Source organism: Hyla sarda, unplaced genomic scaffold (genome assembly GCF_029499605.1).
Source record: "Hyla sarda isolate aHylSar1 unplaced genomic scaffold, aHylSar1.hap1 scaffold_165, whole genome shotgun sequence".
In the NCBI taxonomy this organism is placed as follows: domain Eukaryota; kingdom Metazoa; phylum Chordata; class Amphibia; order Anura; family Hylidae; genus Hyla; species Hyla sarda.
The window spans coordinates 392,555-407,754 of record NW_026608288.1 but is presented as its reverse complement, the minus strand read 5'-3'; the positions used below and the strand labels follow the sequence as shown (position 1 = coordinate 407,754).

The 15,200-nt window shown below is 45.8% G+C and overlaps 2 protein-coding genes across 3 annotated transcripts in view; both read right to left on the bottom strand.

The window, feature by feature from the left end:
- The window catches only part of LOC130311603 (cytochrome P450 2C20-like), an 88,619-nt gene that overhangs the window by 44,055 nt on the left and 29,364 nt on the right, over positions 1–15,200 (bottom strand). The gene's annotated exons all lie outside the window — the stretch shown is intronic.
- LOC130311605 (uncharacterized) lies at positions 3,857–4,871 on the bottom strand. 2 transcript variants are annotated; one of them, XM_056552500.1, is made up of 2 exons: positions 4,293–4,871; positions 3,857–4,216 (listed from the first exon to the last, which is right to left on the bottom strand). In XM_056552500.1, the coding sequence occupies exons 1-2, from the start codon at positions 4,717–4,719 to the stop codon at positions 3,921–3,923; spliced, it is 723 nt and encodes a 240-aa protein (XP_056408475.1). In that variant the 5' UTR covers positions 4,720–4,871; the 3' UTR covers positions 3,857–3,920. The 2 variants fall into 2 exon arrangements, with proteins under 2 accessions (XP_056408475.1, XP_056408476.1); XM_056552501.1 differs by having other exon boundaries at positions 3,857–4,213.

The following is a 15,200-nucleotide window of genomic DNA, read 5'->3' as shown; positions in this document are numbered from 1 at the left end:
GAGCTTTCTAGACTACAGCGGTCTCTTTATCAGGTGTAGTACAACATACAGTGAGCTTTCTAGACTACAGCGGTCTCTTTATCAGGTGTAGTACAACATACAGTGAGCTTTCTAGACTACAGCGGTCTCTTTATCAGGTGTAGTACAACATACAGCGAGCTTTCTAGACTACAGCGGTCTCTTTATCAGGTGTAGTACAACATACAGCGAGCTTTCTAGACTACAGCGGTCTCTTTATCAGGTGTAGTACAACATACAGCGAGCTTTCTAGACTACAGCGGTCTCTATCAGGTATAGTACAACATACAGCGAGCTTTCTAGACTACTGCGGTCTCTTTATCAGGTGTAGTACAACATACAGCGAGCTTTCTAGACTACAGCGGTCTCTTTATCAGGTGTAGTACAACATACAGCGAGCTTTCTAGACTACTGCGGTCTCTTTATAAGGTGTAGTACAACATACAGCGAGCTTTCTAGACTACAGCGGTCTCTTTATCAGGTGTAGTACAACATACAGCGAGCTTTCTAGACTACTGCGGTCTCTTTATCAGGTGTAGTACAATATACAGCGAGCTTTCTAGACTACTGCGGTCTCTTTATCAGGTGTAGTACAACATACAGCGAGCTTTCTAGACTACAGCGGTCTCTTTATCAGGTGTAGTACAATATACAGCGAGCTTTCTAGACTACAGCGGTCTCTTTATAAGGTGTAGTACAACATACAGTGAGCTTTCTAGACTACAGCGGTCTCTTTATCAGGTGTAGTACAACATACAGCGAGCTTTCTAGACTACAGCGGTCTCTTTATCAGGTGTAGTACAACATACAGCGAGCTTTCTAGACTACAGCGGTCTCTTTATCAGGTGTAGTACATCATACAGTGAGCTTTCTAGACTACAGCGGTCTCTTTATCACGTGTAGTACAACATACAGCGAGCTTTCTAGACTACTGTGGTCTCTTTATCAGGTGTAGTACAACATACAGTGAGCTTTCTAGACTACAGCGGTCTCTTTATCAGGTGTAGTACAACATACAGCGAGCTTTCTAGACTACAGCGGTCTCTTTATCAGGTGTGGTACAACATACAGCGAGCTTTCTAGACTACAGCGGTCTCTTTATCAGGTGTGGTACAACATACAGTGAGCTTTCTAGACTACAGCGGTCTCTTTATCAGGTGTAGTACAACATACAGTGAGCTTTCTAGACTACAGCGGTCTCTTTATCAGGCGTGGTGCAACATACAGTGAGCTTTCTAGACTACAGCGGTCTCTTTATCAGGTGTAGTACAACATACAGTGAGCTTTCTAGACTACAGCGGTCTCTTTATCAGGAATTGAATGACAGACATCGGAATAACTCGTACCCTTCTTTCATTGAGATTTGAAATGTTTTGTTTTTTTAACACAACTTTTTAGGTGCCGTCCTGGTGTAGGAGAGGATTTTGTTCTCTCAGAGTTTTCCTCTAGCTGTGGACGGTGTATGGTCTCTACAGACGTACAGAACTGTTCTCCTCTGTTTATCTATATTATGTATATTATGTATATTATGTATATTATCTATATTATGTATATTATCTATATTATGTATATTATGTATATTATCTATATTATGTATATTATCTATATTATCTATATTATGTATATTATCTGTATTATCTATATTATGTATATTATCTATATTATCTATATTATCTATATTATGTATATTATCTATATTATGTATATTATCTATATTATCTATATTATGTATATTATCTATATTATGTATATTATCTATATTATGTATATTATGTATATTATCTATATTATGTATATTATATATATTATGTATATTATCTATATTATCTATATTATGTATATTATCTGTATTATGTATATTATCTATATTATCTATATTATCTATATTATGTATATTATCTATATTATGTATATTATGTATATTATCTATATTATGTATATTATCTATATTATGTATATTATCTATATTATGTATATTATGTATATTATCTATATTATGTATATTATCTATATTATCTATATTATGTATATTATCTGTATTATGTATATTATCTATATTATCTATATTATGTATATTATCTATATTATGTATATTATCTGTATTATCTATATTATGTATATTATCTATATTATGTACCGTATTTATCGGGGTATACCACGCACCGGCCTATAACACGCACCCTCATTTTACCAAGGATATTTGGGTAAAAAAAGTTTTTTACCCAAATATCCATGGTAAAATGAGGGTGCGTGTGTGCGCGTGTATACCCCGATATACCCCCAGGAAAGGCAGGGGGAGAGAGGCCGTCGCTGCCCGCTTCTCTCCCCCTGCCTTTCCTGGGGTCTAGAGCGCTGCTGTCGGCCCTTTTCACCCCCTGGTTATCGGCGCCGCTGCCCGTTCTGTCCCCCTGACTATCGGTGCCAGCGCCGATAGCCAGGGAGAAAGAAGCGGCGCCGACAGCCAGGGGGAGAGAAGGGGCAGCGGCACCCATTGCCGGCGCCGCTGCCCCGTTGCCTCCCCCCATCCCCGGTGGCATAATTACCTGAGTCCGGTCCGCGCTGCTCCAGGCCTCCGTCGTGCGTCCCCAGCGTCGTTGCTATGCACGGCGCGGCGCTCTGACGTCATGCGCCGCGCCGTTCAGCGCATAGCAATGACGCCGGGGACGCACGACGGAGGCCTGGAGCAGCGCGGACCCGACTCAGGTAATTATGCCACCGGGGATGGGGGGAGGCAACGGGGCAGCGGCGCCGGCAATGGGTGCCGCTGCCCCTTCTCTCCCCCTGGCTGTCGGCACCGCTTCTCTCTCCCTGGCTATCGGCGCCGGCACCGATAGTCAGGGGGACAGAACGGGCAGCGGCGCCGATAACCAGGGGGTGAAAAGGGCCGACAGCAGCGCTCTAGACCCCAGGAAAGGCAGGGGGAGAGAAGCGGGCAGCGACGGCCTCTCTCTCCCTGCCTTTCCTGGGGTTGTATCGGTGTATAACACGCGCACAGACTTTAGGCTAAAAATTTTAGCCTAAAAAGTGCGTGTTATACGCCGATAAATACAGTATATTATGTATATTATGTATATTATCTATATTATGTATATTATCTATATTATTATGTATATTGTCTATATTATGTATATTATGTATATTATGTTTATTATCTATATCATCTATATTATGTATATTATCTATATTATCTATATTGTCTATATTATGTATATTATGTATATTATCTATATTATGTTTATTATGTATATTATCTATATTATGTATATTATCTAGATTATCTATATTATGTATATTATCTATATCATCTATATTATATATATTATCTATATTATCTATTTTATGTATATTATCTATATTATGTTTATTATGTATATTATCTATATTTATTATGTATATTATCTATATCATCTATATTATGTATATTATCTATATTATGTATATTATCTAGATTATCTATATTATCTATATTATCTATATCATCTATATCATCTATATCATCTATATTATGTATATTATCTATATCATCTATATTTTGTATATTATCTATATTATGTATATAATTTATAGAGGGTATTTTACTTACCGTAATTCTTCTTTCCTCGAGTCCCGAAGGCAGCACAGAAGGGATATTCCTAGTTTGCCATCCCAAATCAGGACCATCCCCTAGAATAAAATTAACATAATTGCTGGGCTGGGCCAGAGGCTCCATATAGGTACCCAGTACATACTGCACCTTGTGTAAATAAAATAGACCGAAAAACTGCAAAACTTATTTATTGGGTGGGTATTGTGCTGCCTTCGGGACTCGAGGAAAGAAGAATTACGGTTAGTAAAATACCCTCTTTCCTCTTCGTCCCTCTGGCAGCACAGAAGGGATCTAAAATAGAAATCAAAGGGGGGGTTTATTCTCTACATGCCGCAGACAATACTCTGGTGCTGAAGGCTGGGTTTGGGTCCTGAAAATCCAGCCTGAAGTGCTTCACGAAGGTGGAGGAAGAGGACCAAGATGCTGCACTACAGATGTCCATTAATGGCACCTGCTCCCTTTCTGCCCAGGAGGTAGTCGTGGAATGTGTTGAGTGGGCCCGTAAAGGTGCTGGAGGCTCCTTCCCTACACCAACATAGGCCTCAACGATGGTCATCCGGATCCATCTGGCCAAGGTATCTTTAGAAGCTTTCTTCCCCTTGTTGATACCTGCTGGTAGAACAAATAGATTTTCTTCTCTGCGAAACTCCTGCACCCTCTGAAGATTGCAGGATAAAGATCGCTTTACATCTAGCCGATGCAACCTCTTGTTCTTCGGATTCAGGCTCTGGATAGAAGACTGGCAGAAACACCTCTTTATTAATATTAGTAGTATTGGCCACCTTAGGTCGGAATAAAGGCAACGTTCTCAGCCTCACTCCGTCTGGAAGGATCCTAAGATAGGGTTCTCTGGCTGAAAGAGCTTGGAGCTCTCCCACTCTCTTCGCTGATGTCACAGCCACAAGGAACAGCAACTTCATTGACAGCCATTTTAAGTCAACCTCTTCAATGGGCTCAAAAGGAGCTAAGTTTAGAGCATCCAATACCAACACCAAGTCCCAGGAGGCTACAGGAGTACGAACAGTGGGTCTTAGCTTGTTAAGAGCCTTAAAAAATCTGGTGACAAGAGCTTCAGATGCAAATTTCCCATCTGTCATGGCATTTATTGCGGTCATATGTACCTTTAATGTGTTAGGTTTTAAACCCTTTTCATACCCCTCCTGCAGGAATTGAAGAATGGTCGTGACTGAGACCTGGCAGCTTTTTTCAGCTAGCCAACTATGAAACCTTCTCCACAATCGGGTGTAAAAAAGTTTGCGGAAGATCTTCTAGATGACATTAGTGATGTCGCGAACATAACATTTTCGGTTTGAGAACCGCGAACGTCTGCAAAAGTTCGCGAACCGGGCGCACCGCCATTGACTTCAATGGGCAGGCGAATTTTAAAACCCACTGGGTCTCTTTCTGGCCACAATAGTGATTTAAAAGTAGTTTCAAGGGGACTAACACCTGGACTGTGGCGTGCCGGAGGGGGATCCATGGCAAAACTCCCATGGAAAATTACATAGTTGATGCAGAGTCTGGTTTTAATCCATAAAGGCCATAAATCACCTATTATTCCTAAATGGTTTGGAATAACGTGCTTTAGCCCCCTTTAGGCAGCACATAGTTAGAGCCTCCCTTTAGGCAGCACATAGTTAGATCCCCCCTTTAGGCAGCACATAAGATTCCCCCATATTAGGCAGAACATAGTTAGAGCCTCCCTTTAGGCAGCACATAGTTAGATCCCCCCTTTAGGCAGCACATAAGATTCCCCCATATTAGGCAGCACATAGTTAGAGACTCCCTTTAGGCAGCACATAGTTAGAGCCTCCCTTTAGGCAGCACATAGTTAGATCCCCCTTTAGGCAGCACATAAGATTCCCCCATATTAGGCAGCACATAGTTAGAGCCCCCCTTAAGGCAGCACATAGTGGGATTTGAACACAAGGCCCCAGCGCTGCAAGGCAGCAGTGCTAACCTCGGAGCCACCATGCTACCCTTAGCATACATCTAATATCCACGGTTGCAAAAATGGACAGAGATGTCAGCAGAGAGTACCTGAAAAATTAGGCATAAACACATGCCTGAAAAATGTGGTATTGTCGCAGCCGCTTCTGTAGCAGCAGCCAGAAAAATTGCAGCACCATAACAAGTGCAGCAGCAGAGGCCAGAAAAATTAGGCATGTACACCTGGCTGGAAAATCTGGTATTGTCGCAGCCGCTGCTGTAGCAGCGGCCTGAAAAATTTCTGTTTGTTTAGCCAGGCAGAAAGTGCCTTAAAACATTGCGGCTTGAACCCTAGTTGGTGGCGGATAAGTCACACAAGTCATCCGGCATTCAGTGTTCAAATACAGCAGCGTGTGGACCATTTTTAGGCCAAGGCAGGTCATCTGATCAGGCCTTGTTCAGTCAAATGTATTGCCCAGTGCCAGTCCCTTCGGGATCCATCCCTCATTCATCTTAAGAAAGGTGAGGTAATCCAGACTTTTTTGACCAAGGCAACTCCTCTTCTCAGTGACAATACCTCCTGCTGCACTGAAGGTCCTTTCTGACAGGTCACTTGAAGCGGGACAAGCCAGAAGTTCGAGCTCAAATTGGGATAGCTCAGGCCACAGGTCAAGCCGGCACATCCAGTAGTCAAGGGGTTCATCACTCCTCAGAGTGTCGATATCTGCGGGTAAGGCCAGGTAGTCTGCTACCTGTCGGTCAAGTCGTTCTCTGATGGTGGACCCCAAAGGGCTGTGGCGATGCGTAGGACTTAAAAAGCTCTGCATGTCCTCCATCAACAGCATGTCTGTAGAGCTTCCTGTCCTTGCCGGTGTGTTCGTGGGAGGAGGAGGAGGATTACTTTCACCTCTTCCCCTGTTAGATCCCTGTTGTGCTGTGACATGGCCCTTATACGCTGTGTACAGCATACTTCTTAATATATTTTGGATCTGCTGAATCCTTTCCGCCTTGCTGTAATGCGGTAACATGTCAGGCACTTTGTTTATACCGGGGGTCTAGTAGCGTAGACACCCAGTACAGGTCGTTCTCCTTCATCCTTTTTATACGAGGGTCCTTCAACAGGCACGACAGCATGAAAGACCCCATTTGCACAAGGACGGATGCCAAGCTACTCATTCCTCGTCCTCACTGATGTCAGGGAAGGTATAATCTTCTTCCCCCAGCCACGTACAACACCACGGGAACCAGATAGGTGACAAGGAGCACCCTGGGATGCCTGCTGTGGTTGGTCTTCCTCCTCTTCTTCAAAGCCACATTCCTCCTCTGACTCCTCTTCCTCACAATCCTCTTCCAGCGTTGCCGCAGGTCCAGCAAGCGATGCTGATAAGGCTGTTTCTGGTGGTGATTGTGTCCACAACTCTTCCTCTTCACGCTCATCTACTGCCTGATCCAGCACTCTTCGCAGGGCACGCTCCAGGAAGAAAACAAACGGTATGATGTCGCTGATGGTGCCTTTGGTGCGACTGACCAGGTTTGTCACCTCCTCAAAAGGACGCATGAGCCTATAGGCATTGCGCATGAGCCTCCAGTAGCGTGGCAAAAAAATTCCCAGCTCCGCAGATGATGTCCTAGCACCCCAGTCATACAAATATTCGTTGACGGCTTTTTCTTGTTGGAGCAGGCGGTCGAATATTAGGAGTATTGAATTCCAACGTGTCGGGCTCTCTCAAATCAAGCGCCTCACTGGCATGTTGTTTCGCCGCTGGATATCTGACAAGTGCGCCATGGCCGTGTAGGAACGCCTGAAATGGCCACACACCTTCCTGGACTGCTTCAGGACATCCTGTAAGCCTGGGTACTTGAGCACAAAGCGTTGTACAATCAGATTACACACATGTGCCATGCACAGCACATGTGTCAACTTGCCCAACCTCAATGCCGCCAACAAATTTGTTCCATTGTCACAAACCACCTTGCCGATCTCCAGTTGGTGCGGAGTCAGCCACTGGTCCACCTGTGCGTTCAGGGCCGAGGATGTTATGGAAGAGGATGGAGTAGGAGGAGTAGAGGAGGTGGCAGCAGGCCTGCCTGCAAGTCGTGGCGGTGTCACCAACTCCTCTGCAGAGCCACGCATTCCATGCTTGGCAGCCATCACCAGGTTTACCCAGTGAGCAGTGTAGGTGATATACCTGCCCTGACCATGCTTTGCAGACCAGGTATCAGTGGTCAGATGGACCCTTGCCCCTACACTGTGTGCCAGACATGCCATAATTACCTTTTGCACAATGGAGTAAAGGTTGGGGATTGCCTTTTGTGCAAAAAAATTTCGTCCGGGTACCTTCCACTGCGGTGTCCCAATGGCTACAAATTTTTTAAATATCTCAGACTCCACCAGCTTGTATGGTAAAAGCTGGCGGGCTAGCAGTTCCGACAAGCCAGCTGTCAGACGCCGGGCTAGGGGGTGACTTTGTGACATTGGCTTCTTGCGCTCAAACATCTCCTTGACAGACACCTGAATGTGGGCAGATGAGCAGGAACTGCTCAAGGCGAGAGACGGAGAGGCGGATGGTTGAGAGGGGGCAAGGAGGGCAGCAGTGGTTGACCTGGCTGAAGATGCTGGACCAGGAGGAGGATGGTGGCTTTGACTGTGTGCTGCTTGTACTGATGTGTTGATCCCATAGGCGTTCGCCTTCGCAAAGCAGTTGTGCCTAGGTGGGTGTTGGACTTCCCACCACTCAGTTTCTTCTGGCACAGGTTGCAAATGGCCTCGCTGTTGTCAGAGGCAGACACACAAAAAAAATGCCACACTGCTGAGCTCTGCGATGACGGCATTCGGGTGGTGGCAACAGCATGCGTTGATTGGCGTCCCGTCTAGCTGACCCCGGGTGCCGATGCATGCTGTCTGACTGTGCCACTAGCTCCTTGCGATGACCTCCCCCTGCTTCCAACTCGTCTCCTCCTCCTCTCTGTCTCCCCATCTGAACTCTCCCCCTCTTCTCTTCTAGCGGGCACCCATGTGGCATCCACGGACACATCGTCATCATCAACACCTTCACCGCTATCCGACACCTCAAGAAAAGAAGCAGCAGCGGGTACAACATCATCATCACACCGTACGTCCATATGTGTAATGCTGCCTGACTGAGACATATCCCTGTTAACTACATCCTCTGGCAATAATGGTTGCGCATCACTCATGTCTTCAAACTGATCTGTAAATAACTCCTCTGACGGATCAAGTAAAGCTGCTGTGGTGCTAGTGTTGGTGGTGGCGGCAGGCGGGCGAGTGGTAGCCCGAAGCTAAGCTAGAGGAGGAGAAGGACGGTGCGTCAAGGTTCCGAGCGGAAGCTGTAGTAGATTGGGTGTCTTGTGATAGCCAGTCAACTAAGTCCTCAGAACTTTGGGGGTTCAGGGTACGTGGGCTCTGAACACTGGCCATTCTAGGGCCAAAGGGAATCCCAGCACCACGATGGCCCCTGCGGGGGGGCCTTCCTCTGCCTGTCATTTTTTTTGGTTAAATTTACACAACTGTCACACCTAATGTGATTTGCACTAGGGTGACACAATTTGCCCTGCAGGCGAGAAAAATGGCAACTGTGACGTGAACTGACAGTGACGGCTGATTTTATTTAACAGTCAAAAAAGTTTTTTGTTTTTTTTCCGCAACTGTCGCACCTAAAAAAAAGGTGTCACAAGGATCACCGTATGACTTTCTCTCAAGATCTTGCTGAGGACCCTCGGTAGAACAGGCAGAGGTGGAAATATGTACAGAAACCTCTTGTTCCACTGTATGGAGAAAATGTCGAGGACTTCTGGCTGATCCCATTCCCTCAGAGAGCCGAATCTGCCTTGCTGGCGATTCTCTCGCGTCGCCATGAGGTCTATGTCCGGAGTTCCCCATCTCCTCACCAGGTTCTTGAAATACAAAGGATTCAGGGCCCACTCTGTCGGCAGGAGTGCTTCTCGGCTCAACAGATCCGCCCGCTGATTCAAGGTCCCTTTTATGTGAACCGCCTTCAGATCCAACACCACTGCCTCTGCCCATGCCATGATTTGCGCACAGAGCCTCTGAAGTGGAAGACATCGTGTCCCCCCCCTGCTTGTTCACATAGAACGCTGCGGTCGCATTGTCTGTTCTTATCAACACCGATTTTCCTGAGACATAGTGCTCGAAGTGACGGAGGGCCAGGAATATGGCCAACAACTCTCGGAAATTTGAAGATCTTATACTCATCTCTGCTGACCATGACCCCTGTATCCACTTGTCCTCTAAACGGGCACCCCATCCGATGGCAGAGGCATCTGTAGTGATATATATCTGTTGCTCTGTAAGGAAGCATTTTCCCCTGCAAAGGTTGACTCGTTTGGTCCACCAAAAAAGACCCTTCCTTACTCCGTAAGATATTGTGATGAACGAGGCCAGAGACGTCCAGTCCTTGTTCCAAATCTTCAGAATTTCCATCTGGGATCCTCTGAAGTGGGCCTTTGCCCAAGGCACAGCTTCTATGGAAGCTGTAAGCATGCCTAAAATGCTCATAGTCCTTCTGATGGAGACCCTTGGATTGTGGTACAGTCCCAGAATTGCGTCTATTATCTGAGTCACTTTTTCTTCGGGTAAAAAAATCTTCATCTCCAATAGATCCACTATTAGACCTAGAAACTGCATGTGAGGTGCTGGTGATAATCTGGATTTTTGGTAGTTTACCAAAAACCCCGCTTCCTGCAACAACTGAAGACAAATGCGGAGATGTTCTAGCAGGACTTCTGGGCTGCTAGCTATAATGAGCCAATCGTCCAAGTATGACACAATACGAATCTTCTGTAGACGAAGGAAGGCTACCACAACTACCACCAATTTTGTGAAGACTCTTGGGGCTGCTGTCAATCCGAACGGGAGAGCCCGAAATTGAAAGTGAAGAATCTCTTGTTGGGTCTGGAGCGCCACCCTGAGAAATCTTCCCTGATCGGAACATGGAGATATGCATCTCTTAGGTCCAGACACGCCATAACATCTCCCTTCTGGACAATGTTGTAGAGAAACCAAATATTGTCCATCTTGAACTTGTTCTTCTGAAGATGCTTGTTGAGGAAGCGCAGGTCTATAATAAGACGCCATCTGCCGTCTGCCTTGGGCACCGGGATAACATGAGAGTAAATCCCCTGAAACTCCGGCGGGGACAGGTTCCAGCGCGCCCTTCTGCCGGAACTCTGCTAGGAGAGAGAGGACCCTGTGATCTAGACATTGGTTTCTTAGGAATCTGTCTCTTGGCTGATGTAGAAATTCTAGACCGTATCCTCTGCGAATAATCTGAAGGACCCACGGATCTGATGTGACCTTTTCCCATTCTCTGGAAAAGTTTAGGAGTCTTGCGCCCACCAGATCCACAGATCTGGCGTCAGAACTCCGGCTTGGTATTTGAGGCTCCTCCCTGTCTCTTCTTGCCCTTATCTTGATACTTAGGCTGGAACTTCTTTCCTCTATTGTATTGTCCTCTGCGAAACCCCGATCTGGGACCTTGTCCCTGAAATTTCCTGAATGACTTCCGAAAGGAATGGGGCAACGCCAGCTGTTTATCCCTGTTGTTCCGCTTCAGCACTTTATCCAATCTTCTTCCAATTAGCTTGCCTGGCTGAAAGGGTAAGGAACAAAAGTGAGACTTAGAGGATGTATCTCCCGACCATGGCTTTAGCCAGATAGCCCTGCGTGCGGAGTTAGCCTTACTGAGAGCGGACAGATTAAGGTGAGACCTCTTGTGGAGCATATCTGCTTTCTTATCCATTGGGTCCTTCAAAAGAATGGATTCATCTGTTGAAAAAAAGGATTTCTTGTATACTCTGGCAATAGCAGTATTAACCCCAGCAGGTTGGTCCCAATCTTCAGAGACCGCCGGATCCAGTCTGTACATGGCCTTGAATCTTGAACCGAGATCCATTCACTTGTCCGGCTTCCTCCAGTCCTTTTCCATAATGCTGTCTAGCACATGGTGTCCGGGCAGCACTGTTGCCCTCTTCTTTAGAAAGTAGAATAAGGCTTCCTTATCCTGGCTGGACTTTTCGTGCCTCCCTGACTCAATACATCCTTTAACTTTCTTGATGAGCGCTTCTGCGCCCCCTTTCTTGAAGAGAAAGAAATCCTCTTGAAGCAAGAAGCGAAGATACCAGCTCACTCCTGTAAGCGCCCGGATTGGATTTGGACTAATCCAGGTAAGTAGTAGGCAAAGAAAGGAATATCCAGCGCAGACTCTCATGCATAGGAACTTCTTTATTGGTTAAAATGCATGTTGCTAAGTTATACAGCAAGGATTCATGCAGTGTGACGCGTTTCAGCCCGCAGGGCCTTAGTCATACACTTAAATTTTTTTTATGTGAGTCTGCTTATATATGCTAGGTGGAAGTGACGACACAACAGGTGACGCAGCTGCTACACCTGCATACATAATTAGCATCACCATCCAGTGTTAAATATATACACTACAAATGGAGCATAATACATTGGCAATGCCTTTAACTCTACTTGGACACTCAGGATTTATCATATAGAAAATTTATAAAATAGATAACAAAACCTTTCATTGTACAATCGTGAGCAGTCACAAAAAGAAAAAAAATCAGAAAAATAAAAGCAGACATGATAGTATCAATAAAACTAGATGGGAGGACATGTAGATTTAATATCTTGACTTGGGTAATCTCGAACAACACACTTGAGGTATTAAAAATTATTGTTAATAAACATGAATAATCAATATGGTATAATGCAAAAATACACGATAGAAAATGAAGGAAAAAGTTTATTACTTCTAGACTTAGAGACCATATAATTGCATGTAAAGTGGAAGTAAATCTATATGTATGAAATAATTAAAAAAATATATATATGTAAAGAAACGTACATTGAGTTTGATATACTTTCCACTAATAATGCAATATGGTGTCTAGTCGTCTATTCAGACCTTGCGGCATGCGTGTTTGAAGCGTTAGGATCCAAAAAATCTCTCTATCAAGGACCTTTTGTCTCAAATCTCCTCCCCGTAGTGGTTTATTCACTCTTTCTATTCCTTGTAACATGAAGCTGGAGGTGTTCCCTTCATGCATGTCTACACAATGTTTCGTTACCATGGAGACATGCCGCCTCTGGAAGTGGGCAACGTCTGACAGATGTTTGCGTATGCGCACCTTGAGTGGATTGATAGTACATCCAACGTATTGCACATTACAGACGCGGCATGTGAACAGGTAAACAACTCCAACAGTTTTACAATTTATATATTGTTTAATATCATATGTCTGATTATTACTGGATGATACAAACGATGTAGAGTTGTGCATGTATTTGCAACATATGCACCTCTGGGACCCACATTTGTAGGATCCAGGGTGATTAAGCCATGTTGGTTTTAGGCAAGGAGACTCCAAGTATAAACTCGGTGACAATTTTTGACCGAGAGTGGGGGCCTTTCGTGAAACACACATAAAGCCATCACCGAGAGCCTCCCTAAATTCTGGATCAGTGTGGACAATCGGTATGTTTTTCTCAATGATTTTTTTGATGGCTGTAAAGTCAGTGCTATACTGTGTTGAAAAAACTAAAGAGGAGGATTTTTTACTAGTCGATTTGTGTGAGACCACAAGTTCGCCACGATCACGGCTTTCGGCAATGGTTTTGGCTCTAGATATTGTCCATTCTGGATACTGTCTTTGTCTAAGTCTGTTACCAAGGGTAACGGCCTCAGATTCGAAGTCGCTGTCCTGGGAGCAGTTACGGCGTGTGCGGATCATTTCACCAACTGGAAGATTCTCTATCACATGTGTGGGGTGGCAAGACCTGGCATGAAGTATAGAATTAACTGCAGTTTCTTTGCGAAATGTTGTAGTATGAATTTTGCCCGCAGTCAAGTCACCCCGCAATGTAAGATCAAGGAAATTGACTGATTCAAATTTGGATGTCACCGTAAAGTGTAAATTCAGGTCATTGGAGTTGAGAAATTCAGTAAACCCTTGTATGGCCGCCACATCAGACCCCCAAATAAACAGGAGGTCATCGATATAGCGGCCATACCATAGGAGACAGTGACTGTAGGGGTTGGTGGGGGCGAAGAGTGTCCCCCTCTCCCACCAACACATGTATATGTTGGCGAGAGAGGGGGAGAACTTCGCCCCCATCGAAGCTCCAGTGACCTGAATGAAAAACCTCCTATTGAACATGAAGAAATTGTGGCTCAACAAAAATTCCACCACTAGTGAAATATATTCACAAAGTGGGGAGGGATAGCGGGAAAAGGTACCAAGAAACCAAGATAACGCCTGTATTGCTAGATTATGGGGGATAACGGAATACAGGGAGGTTACATCTGCCGTAATCCACCTGCACTCCGGACCCCAAGCTACAAGAAATCCTCTGATACAATATCGGCCTCAGAGGACGAGTCTGAAGACTCTGAAGCTGAGGATGAGGATGAAGAATATTTCTTCTTATAGCTCTTCTTCTTTTTACTGGATGGCCCTGCTACTGAAGAAGCTGAGTCAGAGGCGGAGGATGATAACAATCTTCTCACATGCTTCTTACTCTTTCTTTTCCTATGCCCAGAATGCCTAGGCTTAGGCGATTCGGAGGCGGTTTCAGAGAAAGAAGACTCCCTTCTAGAGCGCTTCTTCTTGCCCTTGGCCTTGTCTTCCGCAAAACTCTCTCGAAACCAGGAAAAAAATGCTTTAGCCTCAGACGCCAGGGTAGGCGACTCTTCTGGGGGCACACAGACCTCACACAAATCTGTCAGCCACCCCTCTTTCAGATTCTGCAGGCAGCTGATGCACTTCTTTCCTTTAGTTGCTGCTGCCGCTTTTTTCTCTGATGCACAACGGTCGCAGTCATCATATGGGCAGTCCTCCGGCATCGGCTGCTCACAGGATACGCAGCACCTATGTTTTGCCCACTCAGCACTATACACGACATCACTATCACAGACTCTGACAGTCCAAAACCTACTTTATTAGACCCAGAACCCGGCTGCCCAGCTCAGAGAGACCGGAGCAGCACAAGGACTGGACTGATAAGGCCTGGCGCCGACCCCCCGCAGCGCTGGACCCAGACAGTGACGTCACAAGCGCGCACGCTCAAGAAGCACAAGGAGAACAGCTGAAGCCGCGCGCACCAGCCCACTGCCCAAACAGGAAGCGCGCGCATACACACACTAAACACAGGAAGCGCGCCCCCCGCAGAGAAGATGCGCACCGCCCGACTCAGTCAGGGATGCGCCGGCCTCTGGACAGAAGAACCAACCTCAGGTAAGCTGCTCGTTATTACATCCAACAGTGATCGCACCGCCGGCAAAACGACTTTTCTAGCCATAGCTAGGGACTAAACTGAGGTAAGGGCTGGAGCACACAACAGCCCCTTGGGCCACATCCACCTGTCGCCAACACCAGTAGCCCGTGCCCCGCACTGCCACCTAGAGCTCGCACAACTTCTGCACTAGTAAAAAACAATCAAAGCCCCCGCAGTGATTAGAATAACCAGGCTGCCCGTCCTGCATAGAAGGCCAGAGACCCCCCACCGGCTCTATTAAGAAATCACTTCACTTACCGGGACTTACGCACTAGCACCGATCAGGCCAGACACCCCGCACCGGCCCTCTTATCTCCTACCAGGACTCCGCACTGGTATGGAATA